The following is a 21747-nucleotide window of genomic DNA, read 5'->3' as shown; positions in this document are numbered from 1 at the left end:
ATTAATCATGCAGCTAACAAATTACATACATACTATATGAAAAAGACATGCACACAATTTGTCAATAAAGGTATACAGTCCTACAAAATAAGTTTACTCATAGGTTTGAGCTTCTTTAAAAAACAACAACAGACAAATAAAGTAAAACGGAAAGCCGTGATCCGGCATCGATCCGCAGATCTTCCATTTCCGTATTTGACGCGCTCCCTACTGAGCTATTTCCCCGATGGTCTATTTACGTCTTTTAAAACAGGTATTAAATAATACATCTTAATATAGATTTTAAGCGTCGCTTATAGCATCTGAGCGTAAACAAAACTTTATTCCCTATTTCTTCGCTGAATACTAATGGAAATAATACTAAACCTAAGTTTAAAGGCAGATAATATTTGTCTACATAAATGGTACATTTTAGCACTCTCGTGATTTTCGTAAACTTTCTTATAACATCGATTTTGCCTCAGCGTTAAATAAGGAAGTTGGACGCACTGATGCAGACGCTTTAGTAGGTGTTTTTCACGGAGATATTTTAGTGTGTTTTTATTTATTTACATCCACTAAGATTTCAAAACAAAATCAATTAAAAGATAATACTTACCTCGAACGGTTCCATTTCTTTTCCTCAATGTACAGTGCTCTTTCATTTAACAATACAACAATTCATCTACTGGTCAACGGAAGGTCAATACAATACAGATGCGAGTACTTTCACGTACTTTCTGACGGTGTCAAAAATTGTCCGAAGGCCCAATATCGCACGGCGCGACCCATATTATATGTCACGTCGACAACCTCTTTACATTGTTAAATGGTTTGGAAATCATTCATTTATGTTTGTTAATTGTAAAAAAGACGCGATTTCGGTACGATATAAAAAAAGATACCACATGCGAAAAACAATATTGGGTAACCACTTGACCAGTACTGGGCCAATGGCGTTGCGTCATGCATGCCAGAAGCGTGATATAATCTGATATTTCACCCATATGCATGCAATTTATTGTAGTAAATGTATCCGCTTAACAGTAAAGGGAACTATCGATGACTGGTGACCCCATGTGTGAATTGGAATACAATGTTTATATCATACCGAAATAAATAGGTACAAAAACAATCTGATATAACTGAAATATAATTTTGGTCAGCTAACATACATATTAGTTTTCCGGAAACAAACCCCTTTCAAATGTTACCATCATTGCAAAAGCGCCAGATGCATACATATTCAACATAATGGTCTATGTCATTACAAAATTATAGGCTTTATATACTTCTGATACATTAAATATCGCTTTAATTAAAAAAAAAAAAAATACATTCTTGCGCACAGTGGTCATAAATTGGCTCAGGTAGAGATATTATTTTTCTAGCTTGTGTACTCTCCGCGTAGGAGTAAATAGTGAATAAGGCTTTGTTTGATTTGTGTCATAGTTGATAAGGCAGGGAAATAATAACAATATAAACAGCGCTTCTGAATATCTTTTGAAATCACAATGTATAAAAGTGATGTCACTCAAATGATTTATCTGAAAAGGGGAAGTTATCAGCGAAGTCTTAATTCAACAGGATTGGCTGTCCAATGTGCAAGCAATTTATGTCATTTTACAAAAAAATGCTCAATCAATGCAAATATTTGATGTTATTAGCACAGTGCTCAAACAGTGATGATTTATCAAAGCTTGATGCCTTAAATAGATAACTTGCATTACTTAAACGGTGAACTTCCCTTTGCTATTTCAGTCCCTTATCTAACCAAGATGTCATGAAAGGATGGTATTTGTTTTGTTCTCATGTAAATTAAGATTACATATCGATTTAATACCCTGATATCGAACAGAGCAGTTCAGTGCAGCAAATATCATGCATTACGTGATTGAAATTATTATTTTCTAATAATGATATTAACGATAAATCTGTTCTGTGTTTTAGTACCGTATGTTTTTGCTATTAACGAGTCTTTAAGATTCAGTAATACATGGCTTTTACAGGGACCAATTACTGAAGACGAAGTGAAAAGAGTGTCATTTAGGCTTGGGTTTAATTTTGTTAAAAAGGTAAGCTCTTTTGTATCTTTTTACATTTAGCATTATGTCGTTCCTAAATATCAGCCAATAATGTGCTTACGGCAGCAACATCTATTTACTACAATTATAAATATGCATAATTGGCGTATTAATATAAACCAGTAGGTGGGCGGATGTTAAGTGATGCAATGATTTCCCATTTTAAATGCTTGTTGAAATAGTTAATATCCGTAATTATGCAACGAACCTAAATGCATTGTGAATAAATAGTTTGATTCACACCTATATTTAGGCGTTCATTTTGAATCACCTACACTAACATATTGAATCGACCTTAATATGTATTGCCACCGTTCTCTTACAGGTATGTTTTGTGGTTTTTGGCATTTCATTTCGTTAGTTAGCTGAATGAACTTTTTTTTCTAAAAGCGTGCAGAGACCATTTAAACTGACAATATGGCATCATATTGTGAATATTAACAAATATTGGTATTATTTAAATTCTTAAGCAAAACAATACCTACATTTCATTTTTTTTCGGCAGTGAAATCGAAAGCAAACTTGCTGTGGCCTTAATTAAAAGGTAAATTCCGGCGATTATATTACAGTATTTGTTTTTAAAGAAGGAAGTAACAAACTATAAATTCCAAAAGACCGCTGACGTCGCTTGATATTACTTGCACTGGCATTGAGCTATTGTCGTTGTGCTTTCAAACAGTGTCACCGCTCATGTTCGTACAGCCTTTTAGCGTGTCCCTGAGTTTTTGGCATTGTAAATTAAGTCAATGAAAGTATTGATGTTAAGGTATCCGCTGTACAATCATGTGCATTTTGGATGCTTGGTGATATCGTATTATTTTGTTTTCATTTGATATGTTTAATACGCAGATAAACAACAAAAAACAATATCTTACGTCCGTACTCAATTGAAACATATAACAAACTGCAATAATTATATCACTGATTGTAGTTTCAGTTTTTTAGTGTTCATGTCAGTGATCAGCAAACCATACTCGTTCAATTTAAAATAAAACTGAGCTATGCGACACACTGTTTGACAAATACATTTAACCTTATTCATCTCTTCATTTATTACAAGTGTCAAAGCAACATACATTTTATGTTTCCTTTCCAGCTTCCAACAAACCATTTTGTGCTAACACGAGGCGATGTTCCCCATCGCTCAAGGCGCAGATACAACTACAATAACTCCCTTCGTAAGGCTTTGAATGTAAGGCTGTAGTATTTGTTTGTTTTCGGAAATAGGTAAGAAACTGAGTCAAGAAAATGTGTCCTGGATGAAACTGCAAACAAACAAAAACAATATTCGGACCTTTAATAAACGGTATTCCCATTAATTTTCGGTAAATATTTTTTTATGAGATGAAAGTGGTTTGTTTGGTTTGTTTTGGATTTGTTAAGGAAATGACCTAAGTTAAGTGTATATATAATGTTTCATGTATATATATTCAAGTTCTAGTTTCAAATTTGCAAGGCGTAAAGATAATTGTAGGCTGATCTTACCCCTTGGTACTGTTTTACTCCGGTATTGGTGAATGACAATAATTTGTGTACAACACTGCATACAATCACACTATTTCAAAGTGAAATGTAATAATTAAATAAAAAATAAGTCGTAAACATATTATGATTTTTGCCTTATTTCTATTCAGCTTACATTTATTAAACAAGAAGAGTGGATCAATGTGTCTTTAAGACAGATAATGGACCCCAAATGGCCCCAGATGTGGTACCTTGTAAGTAAATTAATCTCTGCATTTTTATTTTATGTCGTGCGTTTAAATTAACAGAAGATTCGTTTCTGTTTTATTGAGAAATACATTCAACACTGGCGCACATAAGATAAAATTAGAGTGATATATTACCTAAACAAACAATATGTAGTTTAATTTAAAGCATACAAATGACTCAAAATGATGCTTATTCGATTGTAATTGCAAATGCTTCATAATTATTGATGACATCAAACCATTTCGAAAATGGCGTCATTGATGTTTTGCCCAAGCTTCATGCGCGCATACGTTGACGCTGACTGATAATAAAAAACACAATTACTGATAAAATATAATGCATATCAATGTCACTCACTGCTCTGCTGTGTCGGTCCGCTATGCTGGATATACGGACTTGTTTATTAAATGCACTGTTATGGAAGTTGGTACTGTGTGTAAGCTTATTTAAACCCGCACTCGGGCAATGTCCATTCGGCGAATGCTCCGATAATATTGTTAGTCAATTTAGGTGATTGGAGCATAGTGCACAGACATAATGCAACCTTTGTTAGAGCTACCCTGAATCTTTAACGTGCACCAGTCCATAGCACTGTCATACTCGACTCCTATTTAACGTCCATCCTGGAAGACGATAAGTATCTTAAGGTCTGTTTTAACTGGAACACGAACCCGCCACTCTGTTAAACAATAAGCATAAACACCTTTACAAGCAGTCACCTATAACGTTCTGCTCAATTAGTTACTGCTTAATATGTGTAGTACGATCGAGGACACAACACGTTTTGGTATATTGATATGTAACGATAAAGCCTTGAACTTTCACAATTAGATGTAGGAATGTTTCGACTAGTTTTGTCGTTAATTATTGTTGTTAATTTAACAATTTGCAACCATCATAATAACACAACCATACTACTTTGTATACAGAATAGTAGATCTGGGCCATCAATGGGTGTGGAAGATACATGGAAAATGAATCTCACCGGTAAAGGAGTAACATTGGCAATTGTAGATGACGGGGTTGACTACAACAATCCTGACCTTAAAGACAGAATTGTGAGTTCATTTGGAATTATTATTTGCTTTTGATTTATTGTGGTGTTAATGACACGGCATTTGATTCGAGTTCCCTTTCTACTTTCGGTAAATTTATTCAATTATATTTGCTCAATTGCGAGTTGTTTGGAATGCACTTTCTGTTCACAAATACAAATACAAAATAAAGTCAGAAGCCTCTTTTTTAAACCAATATGACAAAACTGAACAAATCGAGATGTCAATATAAAATTTTTGCCAAAATGTTGCACTATGGGCGTGTATGTAACTATATGTTTATGCACATGACATGGTATATGTGATTCGACTTAGCCGGTTGGCTTACTTGCTAAAATATATTGAATCAACTGGTCCAAATGTTACCTCATTTGTCAGAAGCCATTACAATGGATTTATCGTTTAACGCAATATGTATTGTTTGCTCATTACACATTTTGGGTTTAATGCCAGAAGGAACCAAAACCTCTACGTGTCGTTAATTTATCAAGTCAGATAAATCTCTCTTGCAGTTAAAATATTGAACAAAATTGAGATGTTAATATATCGACTTTTTCAAAAACGCCCGTACTGTGACAATGTTTGTGTATCTTTGAAGGTTTAACGATAATTTCGTTCCTGATTTATGTCAAGGTATTGAACCGCACAAGTTATAAATACATAAATACAATTCAGAACTTATCTGGAAGTAGAGACGTTTATGATAACGACAACTCTCCATTGCCAAGTGTTGGAAATAGGTATGCCTGCAAATAAATTATAAAATATGTAAACTATCAAATGTATGTAATCATTTCAGGAATGATTCAAATTTCACAATTTGCAAACTTTTTGCGTGGTTTCAGTATAAAAAATATGATCATTTCCAAGGTCTAAAAACTAAACTGCGACAATTAAAGGTTGATTACTATTTACAAACATTATTCAACTAAATTTCGATCAACATTCTTTTAAAAACAACATGCTTTTCAGTTTAATTAATCAGTGTGTCACCTTAACATCGTAAATTTAATTAATTTTCGCGTTTCTTCGGCAGGCTGTGACTTAAGGGTGACAATAAAAAAAACTGTCAAACTTGAATCGCGATCAGTATCTCAATCTACATTTCAAAAAAACATTTCACTTTTATGAAAACAGCCTACCATGTTAAATATAAAGGAATATGTTTTAATTTATTCTTTATTAGCCATGGAACAAAGTGTGCAGGAGTTGCTGTGGCAGAGACTAATAGATTTTGCGTTATCGGTGCAGCATACCAGGCAACGCTTTTTGGTAATTAGTAACGTGCTTTCATATTGTGACATTTGGTGCACTTATATACCATCATCGGCAACCACTGTATTTAAAACGTGGTGAAATTGACAGACACAATATTGTTTATATGAATATGCATGAGTCAGCTGGAGCAATTTTTCCTCCAATGAATTCGCATGCAACAATTTAGTACTCGTCAATAAGCCTTTACTGTCAGATGTATCCGCAGGCAACAGGGGTAAGTAGTTGAATAAACAATTGGATATAGTTGGATAGTGATCGGTCCGACAAAAAAGTTTTATTGCGGAACCTTTGAAACTGCCCAATTATATATTCATCCTAACGAAAGTGTACTAGGTAAAACTCACACGTTTATCATCAAAGCATATTACAGTAGTGTATCGGCAGTATCCGACAATGTCATATATCTTATAGTCGTTGATTATGGAACAGTTGATTATGTGTTATCAAAATATACTTCTTTAAACAACTCGAACTCCATTGCTTTTTGATTAAGCATTATTAAAAGAACAACAACAAACAATATATATGACTCTTTGAACCTAGTCTATAGTGAATTTTTCTGTCTTGTTTGTATGTACGTTTTGCCATGAAAACAAGGAATATGTCGACTCACTTAATGCGGTCCATCGTGGAAAAACACATCTGTTTTGTCCTTATGTGAAGTATATCGTGGAAAAGAACCTAATCTGCCTTGTCATTATTTGAGTTACATCGTGGAGAAGTATCTTATCTGCCTTGTCCTTATGTGAGGTACATCGTGGAGAAGTATATTATCTGCCTTGTCCTTATGTGAGGTACTTCGTGAAGAAGTATCTTATCTGCCTTGTCCTTATGTGAGTTACATCGTGGAGAAATATCTTATTTGCATTGTCCTTATGTGAGGTACATCGTGAAGAAGTATCTTATCTGCCTTGTCCTTATGTGAGGTACATCGTGGAGAAGTATCTTATCTGCCTTGTCCTTATGTGAGGTACTTCGTGAAGAAGTATCTTATCTGCCTTGTCCTTATGTTAGGTACTTCGTGAAGAAGTATCTTATCTGCCTTGTCCTTATGTGAGGTACATCGTGAAGAAGTATATTATCTGCATTGTCCTTATGTAAGGTACATTGTGAAGAAGTATATTATCTGCATTGTCCTTATGTGAGGTACATCGTGAAGAAGTATATTATCTGCATTGTCCTTATGTGAGGTACATCGTGAAGAAGTATATTATCTGCATTGTCCTTATGTGAGGTACATCGTGGAGAAGTATCTTATCTGCCTTGTCTTTATGTGAGGTACATCGTGGAGAAGTATCTTATTTGCATTGTCCTTATGTGAGGTACATCGTGGAGAAGTATCTTATCAGCCTTGTCCTTATGTGAGGTACATTGTGAAGAAGTATCTTATCTGCCTTGTCTTTATGTAAGTTACATCGTGGAGAAGTATCTTATCTGCCTTGTCTTTATGTGAGGTACATCGTGGAGAAGTATATTATCTGCCTTGTCTTTATGTGAGGTACATCGTGGAGAAGTATATTATCTGCCTTGTCCTTATGTGAGGTAGATCGTGGAGAAGTATCTTATCTGCCTTGTCTTTATGTGAGGTAGATCGTGGAGAAGTATCTTATCTGCCTTGTCCTTATGTGAGGTACTTCGTGGAGAAGTATCTTATCTGCCTTGTCCTTATGTGAGGTACATCGTGGAGAAGTATCTTATCTGCCTTGTCCTTATGTGAGGTACATCGTGGAGAAGTATATTATCTGCATTGTCCTTATGTGAGGTACATCGTGGAGAAGTATCATATCTGCCTTGTCCTTATGTCAGGTACATCGTGGAGAAGTATCTTATCTGCCTTGTCCTTATGTGAGGTACATCGTGAAGAAGTATCTTATCTGCCTTGTCCTTATGTGAGGTACATCGTGGAGAAGTATATTATCTGCCTTGTCCTTATGTGAGGTACATCGTGAAGAAGTATCTTATCTGCCTTGTCCTTATGTGAGTTACCTCGTGGAGAGGTATCTTATCTGCCTTGTCTTTATGTGAGTTACCTCGTGGAGAAGTATCTTATCTGCCTTGTCTTTATGTGATTTACATCGTGGAGAAGTATCTTATCTGCCTTGTCTTTATGTGATTTACATCGTGGAGAAGTATCTTATCTGCCTTGTCTTTATGTGAGGTACATCGTGAAGAAGTATATTATCTGCATTGTCTTTATGTGAGGTACATCGTGGAGAAGTATCTTATCTGCATTGTCCTTATGTGAGGTACATCGTGGAGAAGTATCTTATCTGCCTTGTCTTTATGTGAGGTACATCGTGAAGAAGTATATTATCTGCATTGTCCTTATTTGAGGTACATTGTGAAGAGGTATCTTATCTGCCTTGTCCTTATGTGAGTTACATCGTGGAGAAGTATCTTATCTGCCTAGTCCTTATGTGAGGTACTTCGTGGAGAAGTATATTATCTGCCTTGTCTTTATGTGAGGTACATCGTGGAGAAGTATATTATCTACATTGTCCTTATGTGAGGTACATCGTGGAGAAGTATCTTATCTGCCTTGTCTTTATGTGAGGTACATCGTGGAGAAGTATCTTATCTGCCTTGTCCTTATGTGAGGTACTTCGTGGAGAAGTATCTTATCTGCCTTGTCCTTATGTGAGGTACATCGTGGAGAAGTATCTTATCTGCCTTGTCCTTATGTGAGGTACATCGTGAAGAAGTATCTTATCTGCCTTGTCCTTATGTGAGGTACATCGTGAAGAAGTATATTATCTGCATTGTCCTTATGTGAGGTACATCGTGAAGAAGTATATTATCTGCCTTGTCTTTATGTGAGGTACATCGTGGTGAAGTATCTTATCTGCCTTGTCCTTATGTGAGGTACATCGTGGAGAAGTATATTATCTGCCTTGTCTTTATGTGAGGTACATCGTGAAGAAGTATCTTATCTGCATTGTCCTTATGTGAGGTACATCGTGAAGAAGTATATTATCTGCCTTGTCCTTATGTGAGGTACATCGTGGAGAAGTATCTTATCTGCCTTGTTTTTTTGTGAGGTACTTCGTGGAGAAGTATCTTTTTTGCATTGTCTTTATGTGAGGTACTTCGTGGAGAAGTATCTTATTTGCATTGTCCTTAAGTGAGGTACATCGTGGAGAAGTATCTTATCTGCCTTGTCCTTATGTGAGGTACATCGTGGAGAAGTATATTATCTGCCTTGTCCTTATGTGAGGTACATCGTGGATAAGTATCTTATCTGCCTTGTCTTTATGTGAGTTACCTCGTGGAGAAGTATCTTATCATGTGAGTTACATCGTGGAAAAGTATCTTATCTGCCTTGTCTTTATGTGAGGTACATCGTGGAGAAGTATCTTATCTGCCTTGTCTTTATGTGAGGTACATCTGCCTTGTCTTTATGTGAGGTACATCGTGGAGAAGTATATTATCTGCCTTGTCTTTATGTGAGGTACATCGTGAAGAAGTATCTCATCTGCCTTGTCCTTATGTGAGGTACATCGTGAAGAAGTATATTATCTGCCTTGTCTTTATGTGAGGTACATCGTGGAGAAATATCTTATTTGCCTTGTCCTTATGTGAGGTACATCGTGAAGAAGTATCTTATCTGCCTTGTCCTTATGTGAGGTACATCGTGAAGAATTATCTTATCTGCCTTGTCCTTATTTGAGGTACATCGTGGAGAAGTATATTATCTGCCTTGTCTTTATGTGAGGTACATCGTGGAGAAGTATCTTATCTGCCTTGTCCTTATGTGAGGTACATCGTGAAGAAGTATATTATCTGCTTGTCTTTATGTGAGGTACATCGTGGAGAAGTATCTTATCTGCCTTGTCCTTATGTGAGGTACATCGTGGAGAAGTATCTTATCTGTCTTGTCCTTTTGTGAGGTACATCGTGGAGAAGTATCTTATCTGCCTTGCCTTATGTGAGGTACATCGTGGAGAAGTATATTATCTGCCATGTCCTTATGTGAGGTACATCGTGAAGAAGTATATTATCTGCATTGTCCTTATGTGAGGTACATCGTGGAGAAGTATCTTATTTGCATTGTCCTTATGTGAGGTACATCGTGGAGAAGTATCTTATTTGCATTGTCCTTATGTGAGGTACTTCGTGGAGAAGTATCTTATCTGCCTTGTCCTTATGTGAGGTACATCGTGGAGAAGTATCTTATTTGCATTGTCCTTATGTGAGGTACATCGTGGAGAAGTATCTTATCTGCCTTGTCCTTATGTGAGGTACATCGTGAAGAAGTATCTTATCTGCCTTGTCTTTATGTGAGTTACATCGTGGAGAAATATCTTATTTGCATTGTCCTTATGTGAGGTGCTTCGTGGAGAAGAAACTTATCCGCCTTGTCCTTATGTGAGGTACATCGTGGAGAAATATCTTATCTGCCTTGTCTTTATGTGAGGTACATCGTGGAAAAGTATCTTATCTGCCTTGTCCTTATGTGAGGTACTTCGTGGAGAAGCAACTAATCCGTACTGACCTTATGAGAGGTACATCGTAGAGAAGCATCTCATCTGTATTTTCCTTATGTGTGTTAAATCGTGGAGAAGCAACTAATCGGCTTTGTCCTTATGTAAGGTACTTGGTGGAGAAGCAACTAATCTGCCTTGTCTTTATGTAAGATACTTGGTGGAGAAGCAACTAATCTGCTTTGTCCTTATGTAATATACTTGGTGGAGAAGCAAATAATCTGCTTTATCCTTATGTGGGATGCATCGTGGAGAACAAACTAGTCTGTCTTTTTCTTATGTGAGGTACATCGTGGAGAAGCAACTAATCCGTTTTTTCCTTATGTGAGGTACATAGTGGGAAAACAACTAATACTTATTTTTCTTATGTACATCGTGGAAAATCAACTTATTTGTCTTGTCGTGTTCTCATGTACATTTAATTGTTGATAAAAGGAAAACACATTTATGTTTCAGCTGTACGAATGATAGGGCCAAATGGTGTTTTGCCAAGTGGACAGGTAAATGCTTTAACAACTGACGTTGATGTATCATCAAACAGTTGGGGAGGAAATGACGGAAGCTTCGATGGCCCATCACAGCCTGTGAAGGAAGCTTTTGTTCATGGAACATCTTCGGTATTTTTGTCAACTCATGCCATTTGCACTCTTAATTCTACCTAGATTGAGATAACAATTATTTCATTGTATTTAATAATGTTTTAAGTATTTTAAATGTTACCATAGTTTGATAGGTAGAAATTGGCATATTGCTTCCAATTAAGTATATATTTAAAACAAAAGTGCTCAATAGTATGCAATTACGTTTAATGCAGGCTGTTTGGGCGATGAATAAGTGCAAGAATAACATTTTTGGAGTAGCCTTTTATGAATTAATTGTGTGATACTACAGTTACGAGGTGGCAAAGGTGTAATCTACGTCTTCGCCGGAGGCAACGGTGGTTTTGACGACAACTGCAACATGGACGGATATGTTAACAGTATTTACACGATTGGAATCAATGGTGTTGCCCGTGATCTCGAGCCTCCAGGTTATGCGGAGCCTTGTAGCGCCGTTTTGGCAAGTGCCTACACAGGAAAGGGAGGAACATCTGACAACTTGGTAAGTTAAGAGGCAATCTGTACTTTATACTACAAAGTATCCTCAGAATCATTCTAGTTTTCTCAGTACCAGATTTATATTTACATTTCAGTGTACCACTGACGTTAATGGCGGTTGTATTAATTCGTTCACCGGAACCTCGGCAGCTGCTCCCTTAGCAGCTGGGGCACTTGCACTGGTGCTTGAGGCAAAGTAGGTCACTTTACATAGTTTTGTTACATTTAAATGTTTTTTAGGCAATGTAGGTAATTTAATATCTTCAAAGTACATTTTAAATGGGTTTTGAATCTTAGTAGGACATGTTCGTAATGTTTAATGTACACGATTACTGTCATACATGACGTTAATTTGGGTCATGGACAAAGTGGCAATAGAAGAATCATTTATTCACAGTTGTTTGTGTGCTATATTCCAAAATTTCCATTATTCAGAATTTAAACTACACATAATTGATATAACATTAGCGGGAATGTGTGAACGACAGTACAATGTTGTGTGACAGCCGTGAACAAATCACGATAGATATCTATGTGTTTGAAGTTGACACCTTCTATTTCAGCAAGAATCTCCATTGGCGTGACATTCAACAGCTTTTGATTGAAACTGCCAAATTAGACGACCTGAAATTCACAGAAGCTAAGCAAAATGCGGTCGGAAGAAATGGTATTTCTTTAACCCATGTCCGAATGCATAAATGGCAGGCAAATCCTAGGGTAATCTTAAAGGAATTTTGGCATGATGTTTTAACACAAAACTTGCTCGTGAGTATAGTATAAATAGAATCTGTATATTTACTGATTTTTCAATTATTTTTTATCGATACTATTGTAGATGTTTCCACAATACACTTTTTATTTATGTTAGAGTATTAATAAATCATGGTTCAACAATTCGGGTTCGTCGACAAAGTCTATTTTGTCAAGCAAAAAATATGTGATTTATTCGGAAAGTATTTTTCCTGAAGGCATGGTTAAAATTTGGCATTTGTATTACAACGCTTTCCATATGTTTTTTTTTTTTTTCACATACCGTGGGGAAATTGACCGCCTAAATCTGGAATATATAAATATGAGGCAGGGGAAACAATTGTTTTTTTATAATGTTACTGCATATTACAATTAAATACTCAAAATGTTGCTTAAAGTGGCCTCTACAGGCGAGTAGACTTAGTAGCTGTTTTAAAATTTGAAGTGAAAACGCGGGCTTAGCTCAATTTGAGGTTTCGCCAGAATACTTTTCTACGATATAGCGTAAGTACGAGTGTCTGTCAATATGGGAAGGTAAGGTTTCCGCACTCGTTGTTTGTGGAACAAATGGAACTGCTTTATTACATCTTCTTGGTTACGACATTTTCCTAGCCAAATCGCACACGGTACATAGCGAATTATAGCGCAAAAGTACATTAGGATATCCGACGGTTGTTAGTTCATAGAATGTCGACATAATGTAAAACAACAAAACTTGAATAACATTATATGGACACTCAAGTATCAACTTCAGGCTACCATAGAGCAATACACGAGAATCATCTAATCATATCAGACATAGCATCGCTATCAATTCATTCTTAACACCACGTTCAGTTGTTTACGGTACATCACATTCGAGTGTACACGGTACACCACGTTATGCTGTATACGGCTCACCCTGTTCACTAGTATACGACACACAATGTCAACATGAATAAGTATTTAAGGCAGTCACTAGAAATACAAACCTATTTAATTGCACGGGGTTTAAACGTTTTTGATATGATTTATTTGACCATATTCAATTTAGTGACATGTGTATGGACGTGTTTTGATTTTAGTGAGTCATTGGTTTGGATACGGCCTCATAGACGTCAACGCAATGGTTCACAGGGCACAAACATGGCAGAGCCTTCCCGAGCAACATGTGTGTCACACGCTTGTCAAAAAAGAGATGAAGTAAGAAAAACAAATTGTGTACCTTAAAAAAAAAACGGTTATATTTTTACAACTGACGATTGTCACTGATACAATAAATGTTAACATAGACGAGGTGCAGTCATTAAGTTCCCGGACTGCCTTTGAAAAAGATAAAATGACATCAAAATAAAGCAAAAGCTATACTCTACAGGACTCTACATATATTACTTTTTAATCACACACACAAAACAATCAATTTTAACTTCGCAAATAATCTTAACTCACACCGTAGATATCACTTCGTACGGAAATGACGTACTGTAAACGTTAACTAATGAAATAACGTCAACGTAGGCCATTGCTTGCTCGTCATTTTTCTCCAAAGTATTGCCCTTGAAAATAAATGCTTTTTTGCACCATTATATCCTCTTGTTAAAAATGGCCGCGTACCACCCTGTCCGTAAATGCTTATCGCCAACCTGACGGCTAATTTCATTTATTCCTTAGATTCAAATCTGGGACCTCGTTTGTCAGCCTTTAGGGGCGCAAATACACACAGTTCCATAGGCGAAAGGTCGGGACCATAAGGCGGGTGTTTCAGTCGTTCATACCCTAAAAATATATTGTTTGTAATGTGTCTTTAGTCCGATGTGCAGGAGCAGCCGGGTTATGCGAAGCCTTGTAGTTCTGTTTCAATTTCGCAGCACAGACGTTTCTTTCTTAATCCTTTCGTGAGATGTCTCTGCACGACCTAAAATGTCACAAACATTTATTAACTCAATATAAACCAAAATCATGTTAATATATGCAAAATACCTTGATGAATAAGAAATAACTAATAAATGTCATACTATTATTTGTGATCTTAATTTATATGTTGATGTAACCTACTTTTTTATAGCAATCTTTATTGTCTGTCTGGCTAGGTACTGCATGTTGCAGGAAGATATACTGACTGTTCATGAAGAAATTTTGCATAATCTTTTTTTGATGATTTTGATCTCATCGCTTTCTTAGAAGGAGGCGAAGATCGTCTTTCCACACCATAGGCTCCATTATTTTCAGGGTCATAAACGTTCACCGAGGTTTCATCCGAAGTAATGATACGACTTTAGAGTCGACCACCTTCCTGTCTCCAGCGCTTTAGAAATTTCTTAGATGCTTTTATCATATCATCTTTTCATATGTTCTTCCGTCAAAAGGCGCGGCATCCATCTTGTCTGTTTTCATTCAAGTTCTTTGTCAGGATGTTATATACATGGCGTTATCCAACACTTTCCGCTATATCGTCAATAGATTTCTGCCGATCTACATAAATGACGCGCTGCATTTTGTCGATACTGCCACTATCCAGTTGTCGATCACTTCTCTTGTTGTCACTTATGTCGTCTCGACCGTCCCGGAAACGCTTGTGCCAATGAAGTACAAGCGTCCGGGAACATTTTCTTAATACATACTCCGGATTCATAAATTTCCAAGTGTCCGTTGGTATCATTCCCGCTCTCGCAGAGTATTTGATGACTGTCCGTTGCTCCGGTCGCTCGGATGACGTTTACGTTTTTACATCAGCGATTTCTTCAAATGCTTTAAACAATGTGCATGACTGTTATATTTTATAAGCGATGATGTTTGTTTTGAGCAGGTGTTTAGAAAGACGTTGATGTAACATCATGTAATTTTTCACGCATATGGTATTATATATATATTGCATGTAGTTCAAGGTATTCTATATAATTCATGTAGTTCATGGTATTTTATGTAATGCATGCAGTTCGTTTTTTCTATATAAAGCATGTATTTCATGGTATTCTATATAATGCATGTAGTTCATGGCATTCTATATAATGCATGCATTGCATGGTATTCTATAAAATGTATGTAGTTCATGGTATTCTATATAATGCATGAAGTTCAAGGTATTCTATATAATGTATGTAGTTTATTGCATTCTATGAAATGCATGTAGTTTGTGGTTTTCTATATAATGCATGTAGTTCATGGTATTTTATATAATGCATGTAGTTCATGGTATTCTATAAAATGTATGTAGTTCATGGTATTCTATATATTGCATGTAGTTCATGGTATTCTATATAATGCATGTAGTTCATGGTATTCTATAACATGTATGTAGTGCATGGTATTCTATATAATGCATGAAGTTCAAGGTATTCTATATAATGCATGTAGTTCATGGTATTTTATGTAATGCATGTAGTTCGTGGTTTTCTATATAAAGCATGTATTTCATGGTATTCTATATAATGCATGTAGTTCATGGCATTCTATATAATGCATGCAGTGCATGGTATTCTATAAAATGTATGTAGTGCATGGTATTCTATATAATGCATGAAGTTCAAGGTATTCTATATAATGCATGTAGTTTATGGTATTCTATGAAATGCATGTAGTTCATGGTTTTCTATATAACGCATGTAGTTCATGGTATTCTATATAATGCATGTAATTCATGGTATTCTATAAAATGTATGTAGTTCATGGTATTCTATATAATGCATGTTGTTCATGGTATTCTATATAATGCTTGTAGTTCATGGTATTCTATAAAATGTCTGTAGAGCATGGAACTCTATATATTGTATGTAGTTCATGGTATCCTATATAATGTATGTAGTTCATGGTATTTTATGTAATGCATGTAGTTCGTGGTTTTCTATATAAAGCATGTATTTCATGGTATTCTATATAATGCATGTAGTTCATGGCATTCTATATAATGCATGCAGTGCATGGTATTCTATAAAATGTATGTAGTTCATGGTATTCTATAAAATGTATATAGTTCATGTTATTCTATATAATGCATGTAGTTCATGGTATTCTATAACATGTATGTAGTGCATGGTATTCTATATAATGCATGAAGTTCAAGGTATTCTATATAATGCATGTAGTTTATGGTATTCTATGAAATGCATGTAGTTCGTGGTTTTCTATATAACGCATGTAGTTCATGGTATTCTATATAATGCATGTAATTCATGGTATTCTATAAAATGTCTGTAGTTCATGGTATCCTATATAATGTATGTAGTTCATGGTATCCTATATAATGTATGTAGTTCATGGTATTCTATGGAATGCATGTAGTTCATGGTATTCTAAATAATGTAGTTCATTGTGTTGCGTATAATTAATGTAGTTCATGGTAGTCTATATAATGCGTAAAGTTCATGGTATTCTATAAAATGTATGTAGTGCATGGAATTCTATATAATTTATGTTGTTCATGGTATTCTATTTTATGTATGTAGTTCATGGTATTTTATATAATGTATGTAGTTGATGGTATTCTATATAATGCATGAAGTTCATGGTATTCTATAAATGTATGTAGTTCATGGTTTTCAATATAATGCATATAGTTTATGGTATTCTATATAATGCGTGTAGTTCATGGTATTTTATATAATGCATGTCCTTTCTGGTATTCTATATAATCATATATTTCATGGTATTCTTTATAATCATATAGTTCATGGTATATTATATAACGTATGTAGTTCATGGTATTCTTTATAATGCATGTAGTTCATGGTATTCTATATAATGCATATAGTACATGGTATTCTATATAATGTATGTAGTTCATGGTATTCTATATAATGCATGTAGTTTATGGTAATCTATAAAATGCATGTACTTCATGGTTTTCTATATAATGCATATAGTACATGGTATTCTGTATCATGAATGTAGTTCATGGTAATCTATAAAATGCATGTACTTCATGGTTTTCTATATAATGCATATAGTACATGGTATTCTGTATCATGCATGTAGTTCATGGTATTCTATACAATGCATGTAGTTCATGGTCTTCTATATAATGTATGTAGTTCATGGTATTCTGTAAAATGCATGTAGTTCATGGTGTTCCGTATAATTCATGTTGTTCATTGTATTCTATATAATGTATGTAGTTCATGGTATTCTATGAAATGCATGTTGTTCATGGTATTTTTTATAATGCATGTAGTTCATGGTATTCTATATAATGCATGTAGGTCATTGTGTTGCGTATAATTTATGTAGATCATAGTATTCTATATAATGCATGTAGTTCATGGTATTCTTTTTAATGTATGTAGTTCATGGTATTCTTTATAATGCAAGTAATTCATGGTGTTCAGTATAATTCATGTAGTTCATGGTATTCTATATAATGCATGTAGTTCATGGTATTATTTATAATGTATGTAGTTCATGGTATTTTTTATAATGCAAGTAATTCATGGTGTTCAAAATAATTCATGTAGTTCATGGTATTCTATATAATGCATATAGTTCAAGGTATTCTAAATAATGCATGTAGTTCATGTTATTCTATATAATGTATGTAGTTCATGGTATTCTTTATAATATATGTAGGTCTTGGTATGTTATGGATTGCATGTAGTTTATGGTGTTCCATATAATGCATGTAGTTCATGGTATTCTATTTAATGTATGTAGTTCATGGTATTCTATATAATGTATGTAAGTCATGGTATGTTATGGATTGCATGTAGTTCATGGTGTTCTATCTAATGCATGTAGTTTATGGTACTCTATGTGGTTGAAGGTAATCTATATAACGTTTTGTTCCTTCTGGCATTTTCACCACTAATAAAAACATCGATGTATTCGCGCTGATCTTAAGCATATATGCCGTAAATGTAAAGAAACTTGATTGATAACAATTTCAGAGGGATCAAACCTAAAGACACTGTACGAGTGGTGAACAGCCAAATATACACGGACGGGTGTAACGACACCACTTATTGTGTTAACAGAGTTGAACATGTAGAGGCATATATAGAGTTTTCATACACAACTAGAGGAGTTATTGAACTAAGTCTTGAATCTCCAAGCGGGACTGTGAGCACTCTCCTGACTACGAGGGGCTCGGATTCAATGCAAAATTCAGAACAAAAATGGACATATATGTCGGTACATCATTGGAGTGAAAATCCATTTGGAACGTGGAAACTTAACTTATCGGTCAAAGCGAACATAAACGAAGGAGGTAAGAAATAATCATACTCCGTACAAAAGCATTTAATACAAGACTGCATTTGTGATACTGCTCGATTGCAACGTTGTCTCTTGTACATACAGTATTGTAATATACTGTCGAAACCCGTTGGCTCGAAATCGCTTGGCTCGAAATCCTAGTTGGCTTGAACTACATGTTCAGGTACGATTTTCTTAAACTGAAGGTAAAGGTTCTAGCTTGGCTTGAATTTTCCGAGGCTCGAGGTATTTTTGCCGGTCCCTTGAGTTCGAGCGAACGGGGTTCGACTATAATGTATTATAGAACATTACATTAAGTGTGATATTTTATGCCTATTTAACAATCTAAACGATCCCTACTGTGTATTGAATATTCAACATATGCTAACGCTACGATATGAGAATATTCATGAATCTGGAATATGTTACCTGTAGTTGATAAAGATACCGTCTCATTTAAAAAATGACTTGATTTTGAAAATATGTATTTCCATAGATCGATGTGCATATTTCATATTTATTAAAAAACCTGAGCCGCAAGCTTATACATGAATCACGATTATACTTTGCCGCAACGCAAATGCAAGTACTTGTATGTAAAGTGAAGTACAATTAAGTCCATCACAAATGTGGCTGGTTATAGACTGGGGAAAAATGAAATTGAATAGAGTTTGACTGACATAAATAGTTTAAGACTGACTAGATAAAGTAAGCACGTGTTGGTGGGTGTTATTTGAAGAAATTATTTGATTCCATTGATATGTTGATGTTGAATGTATTTAAAAGTCGAAAGCAATTATGATATTTATGATGCGTTAAGCAGCTCTTGGCCCATATTTACTTCCTTCTTGAGTCTAAGATTGAAACTCAGACTCCAAAAACCAAGATCTTAATTTTGATGTAACAAAATATTAAAGTAGCAATGTTGGTAAAACATGTTGTATTTATAACAAATATATAGATATTTGAGACATTGAAAAAATTAGTTCTTTTCTGAGTCTTAGTCTGAACACAGACTTAAGTCATTAATGAATACGGACCAAGATTAAGAAAGATTCTCCTCTACAAATATCTGTCTTCTATTGTAGGCACATTGTCTTCCTGGAAATTGATCCTATACGGAACTGGCATTCAATGCAGTCGAAATGAAAGTACTACTACTACTACTTTTCAACCCATAACCGATCTGAAAGGTATGCATGATAACCGAAAACACATTTGGTATCTTTAAGAGGTCTGACTGTTGTAAAAATGGTTAAAATAAATGTATTTAAAGCGTGTTTTCACCATGAAAATAAAATACAAATATACCCTTCATGAAACTATGCAGTTCCTGTGTCTATGTTTAAAAACAATAACAAAGATTTGGTCAAAACAAGATTACCGATGACTGAACAGTACTGTACCGTAGAAGAAGATAGCACATATTTAACACAATTTGAAAATGTATATAATTATACATATGAATGTATTCGAGTCACATTACTCTTATAGACGACAATATTGACACATCTGCTGTGGAAAAACATCGATATTAAATTCGAGCTTAAATAAATTGTTGTTGATTACAACTTGAATATGTCACTAGTCTATTTATTTACGCCTTTTTATATTTTCAGATCCTACTGACCATAAAACTGTTGTGATTATAATTTCCGTAATTTCGGCATGTATTGGCCTCATTGTTGTCATCGCTTTTGTTTACTTTTGTATCGTAAAAAAACAAAAATCCTGAGTGAGGCCGCTGATTTTGACAGTTCGAATTATTATGTGTCTTTCATTGTGATAACTTGCGTGTTGTTACAATTTGTCATTAATAATTATACAATAAAATAAGATAGTCTTTATCTGAAGTCAGTTATGATTAACATTATGACACTAGCTTAAAGCTATTTTCCGACCTAACATATTATCCATATTATCTGGATATCCTGCTGTGCAGTTTGGGATGTTTATATTATAGAAATGGACCCTAAATGGCCCTGAACCAATAAACAAATACACAGGAAATTGGCCCCTTCAGTGACACCAGTGCAGGAAATGCTCAGCAGAGGATTGTCATGCCAAACATTCCCTAAACTAGGCATTTGATTAAGGAATGAATTGCGGGCTTGATGTCGTTATAGGGGTATGAACGCAATTGAGCTGGTCTAAGTGTGTGGAGTCCGAAGGACTCCACGCGTACTTTGACAAGCCCAATTGCGTTCATATCCCCGATAATGACATCAACTCCGAAATTTATTTCTTATATTTACACCAATAGTTCATTTTTTTTATTCAAGAAACGTTTAAAAAATACTTAATTTCATTTCGGATTACCTTTCAGTAATCCTTTCTTACCCAATCTGTAAAGAGGAAGACCCGACTGTTACCGGAAACATTTTTTTCAAATGACGTCACAATAACGCGGGAAAAGATCAACCACTTGAAATCACTTTTAAAAGTAAAGTTGAAACATTTTTGGCAACAAAACGTTTAATATTTAATAACTTCTATAATGTTGATTTATATCTTACGGGACCTGCTGACACAATACAAACAATAACAAGATCAAATTTGTATGTATACTGTTATGCGATGAATCGCGATCCGAACATATCCGAAGATGTTGCGTTCATCGATTGATGAACGCAATTGCCGAAAGGCAGTTCATTTAAGGAATGGAAGTTGAGGTGTAAATATACGGACATAAATGAATAATACATGATCTGTTATAAGTGCAAGTATCTATCACTGTTATATAATATACATATACTATACAGATCTTTAGAGGTGCATACACATGGAATTAGGACAATATTCTGTTCATAGGTATTGAACAATTAACATTACTTATTTACATACCACTGCACTGCATTTTCGGAATGGTTTGATGTCATAAATATTTAAGCAAGCATTTGCAATTAAAAATCAAATAAGCGTTCTTTTGAGATAGTTTTATGCATACAATACAAGTTTGTTTTTGTGTGAGATTTTTTTTTATTTCGCAACCCGTAAAAGTCTTAGTATTTGGGCACTTTTGGAAAAATATAAGTTATATCTTATTAAAACAAACACCTTTTTACTAACGCTCATTTCATTAATTGATAAACAAATGTATATTCTTACAAAGTACCACATCTGGGGTCATTGGGGGCAATTATGTGCC

General features: G+C 34.8%; 1 protein-coding gene across 2 annotated transcripts; it reads left to right on the top strand.

The window, feature by feature from the left end:
• Nucleotides 1-1842: 1842 nt before the first annotated feature.
• On the top strand, nucleotides 1843-20413 carry LOC128222465 (furin-like protease 1). 2 transcript variants are annotated; one of them, XM_052931478.1, is made up of 14 exons: nucleotides 1843-2054; nucleotides 3160-3255; nucleotides 3698-3781; nucleotides 4706-4834; nucleotides 5507-5571; nucleotides 6018-6103; nucleotides 11047-11207; nucleotides 11482-11691; nucleotides 11783-11883; nucleotides 12251-12354; nucleotides 13502-13619; nucleotides 18293-18612; nucleotides 19688-19792; nucleotides 20219-20413. In XM_052931478.1, exons 1-14 carry the CDS (start codon nucleotides 1896-1898, stop codon nucleotides 20332-20334), a joined length of 1854 nt encoding a protein of 617 aa, XP_052787438.1. In that variant the 5' UTR covers nucleotides 1843-1895; the 3' UTR covers nucleotides 20335-20413. The 2 variants fall into 2 exon arrangements, with proteins under 2 accessions (XP_052787438.1, XP_052787440.1); XM_052931480.1 differs by lacking the exons at nucleotides 1843-2054; nucleotides 3160-3255 and adding an exon at nucleotides 3334-3369.
• Nucleotides 20414-21747: the final 1334 nt, after the last annotated feature.

The sequence above is a fragment of the Mya arenaria genome, chromosome 16 (assembly GCF_026914265.1).
Source record: "Mya arenaria isolate MELC-2E11 chromosome 16, ASM2691426v1".
Taxonomy (NCBI): domain Eukaryota; kingdom Metazoa; phylum Mollusca; class Bivalvia; order Myida; family Myidae; genus Mya; species Mya arenaria.
Note: the sequence above shows the minus strand (reverse complement) of the source record. Positions and strands in the feature narration are given on the sequence as shown.

What these genes read in the sequence shown, in the direction of transcription:
- LOC128222465 (XM_052931478.1), top strand. Translation starts at nt 1,896, where the DNA reads ATGATATTAACGATAAATCTGTTCTGTGTTTTAGTACCGTATGTTTTT. An exon ending in GGTTTAATTTTGTTAAAAAG is followed by an intron (nt 2,055 to 3,159) that starts GTAAGCTCTTTT and finishes TTTCCTTTCCAG; the next exon opens with CTTCCAACAAACCATTTTGT. An exon ending in AGCGAACATAAACGAAGGAG is followed by an intron (nt 18,613 to 19,687) that starts GTAAGAAATAAT and finishes CTTCTATTGTAG; the next exon opens with GCACATTGTCTTCCTGGAAA.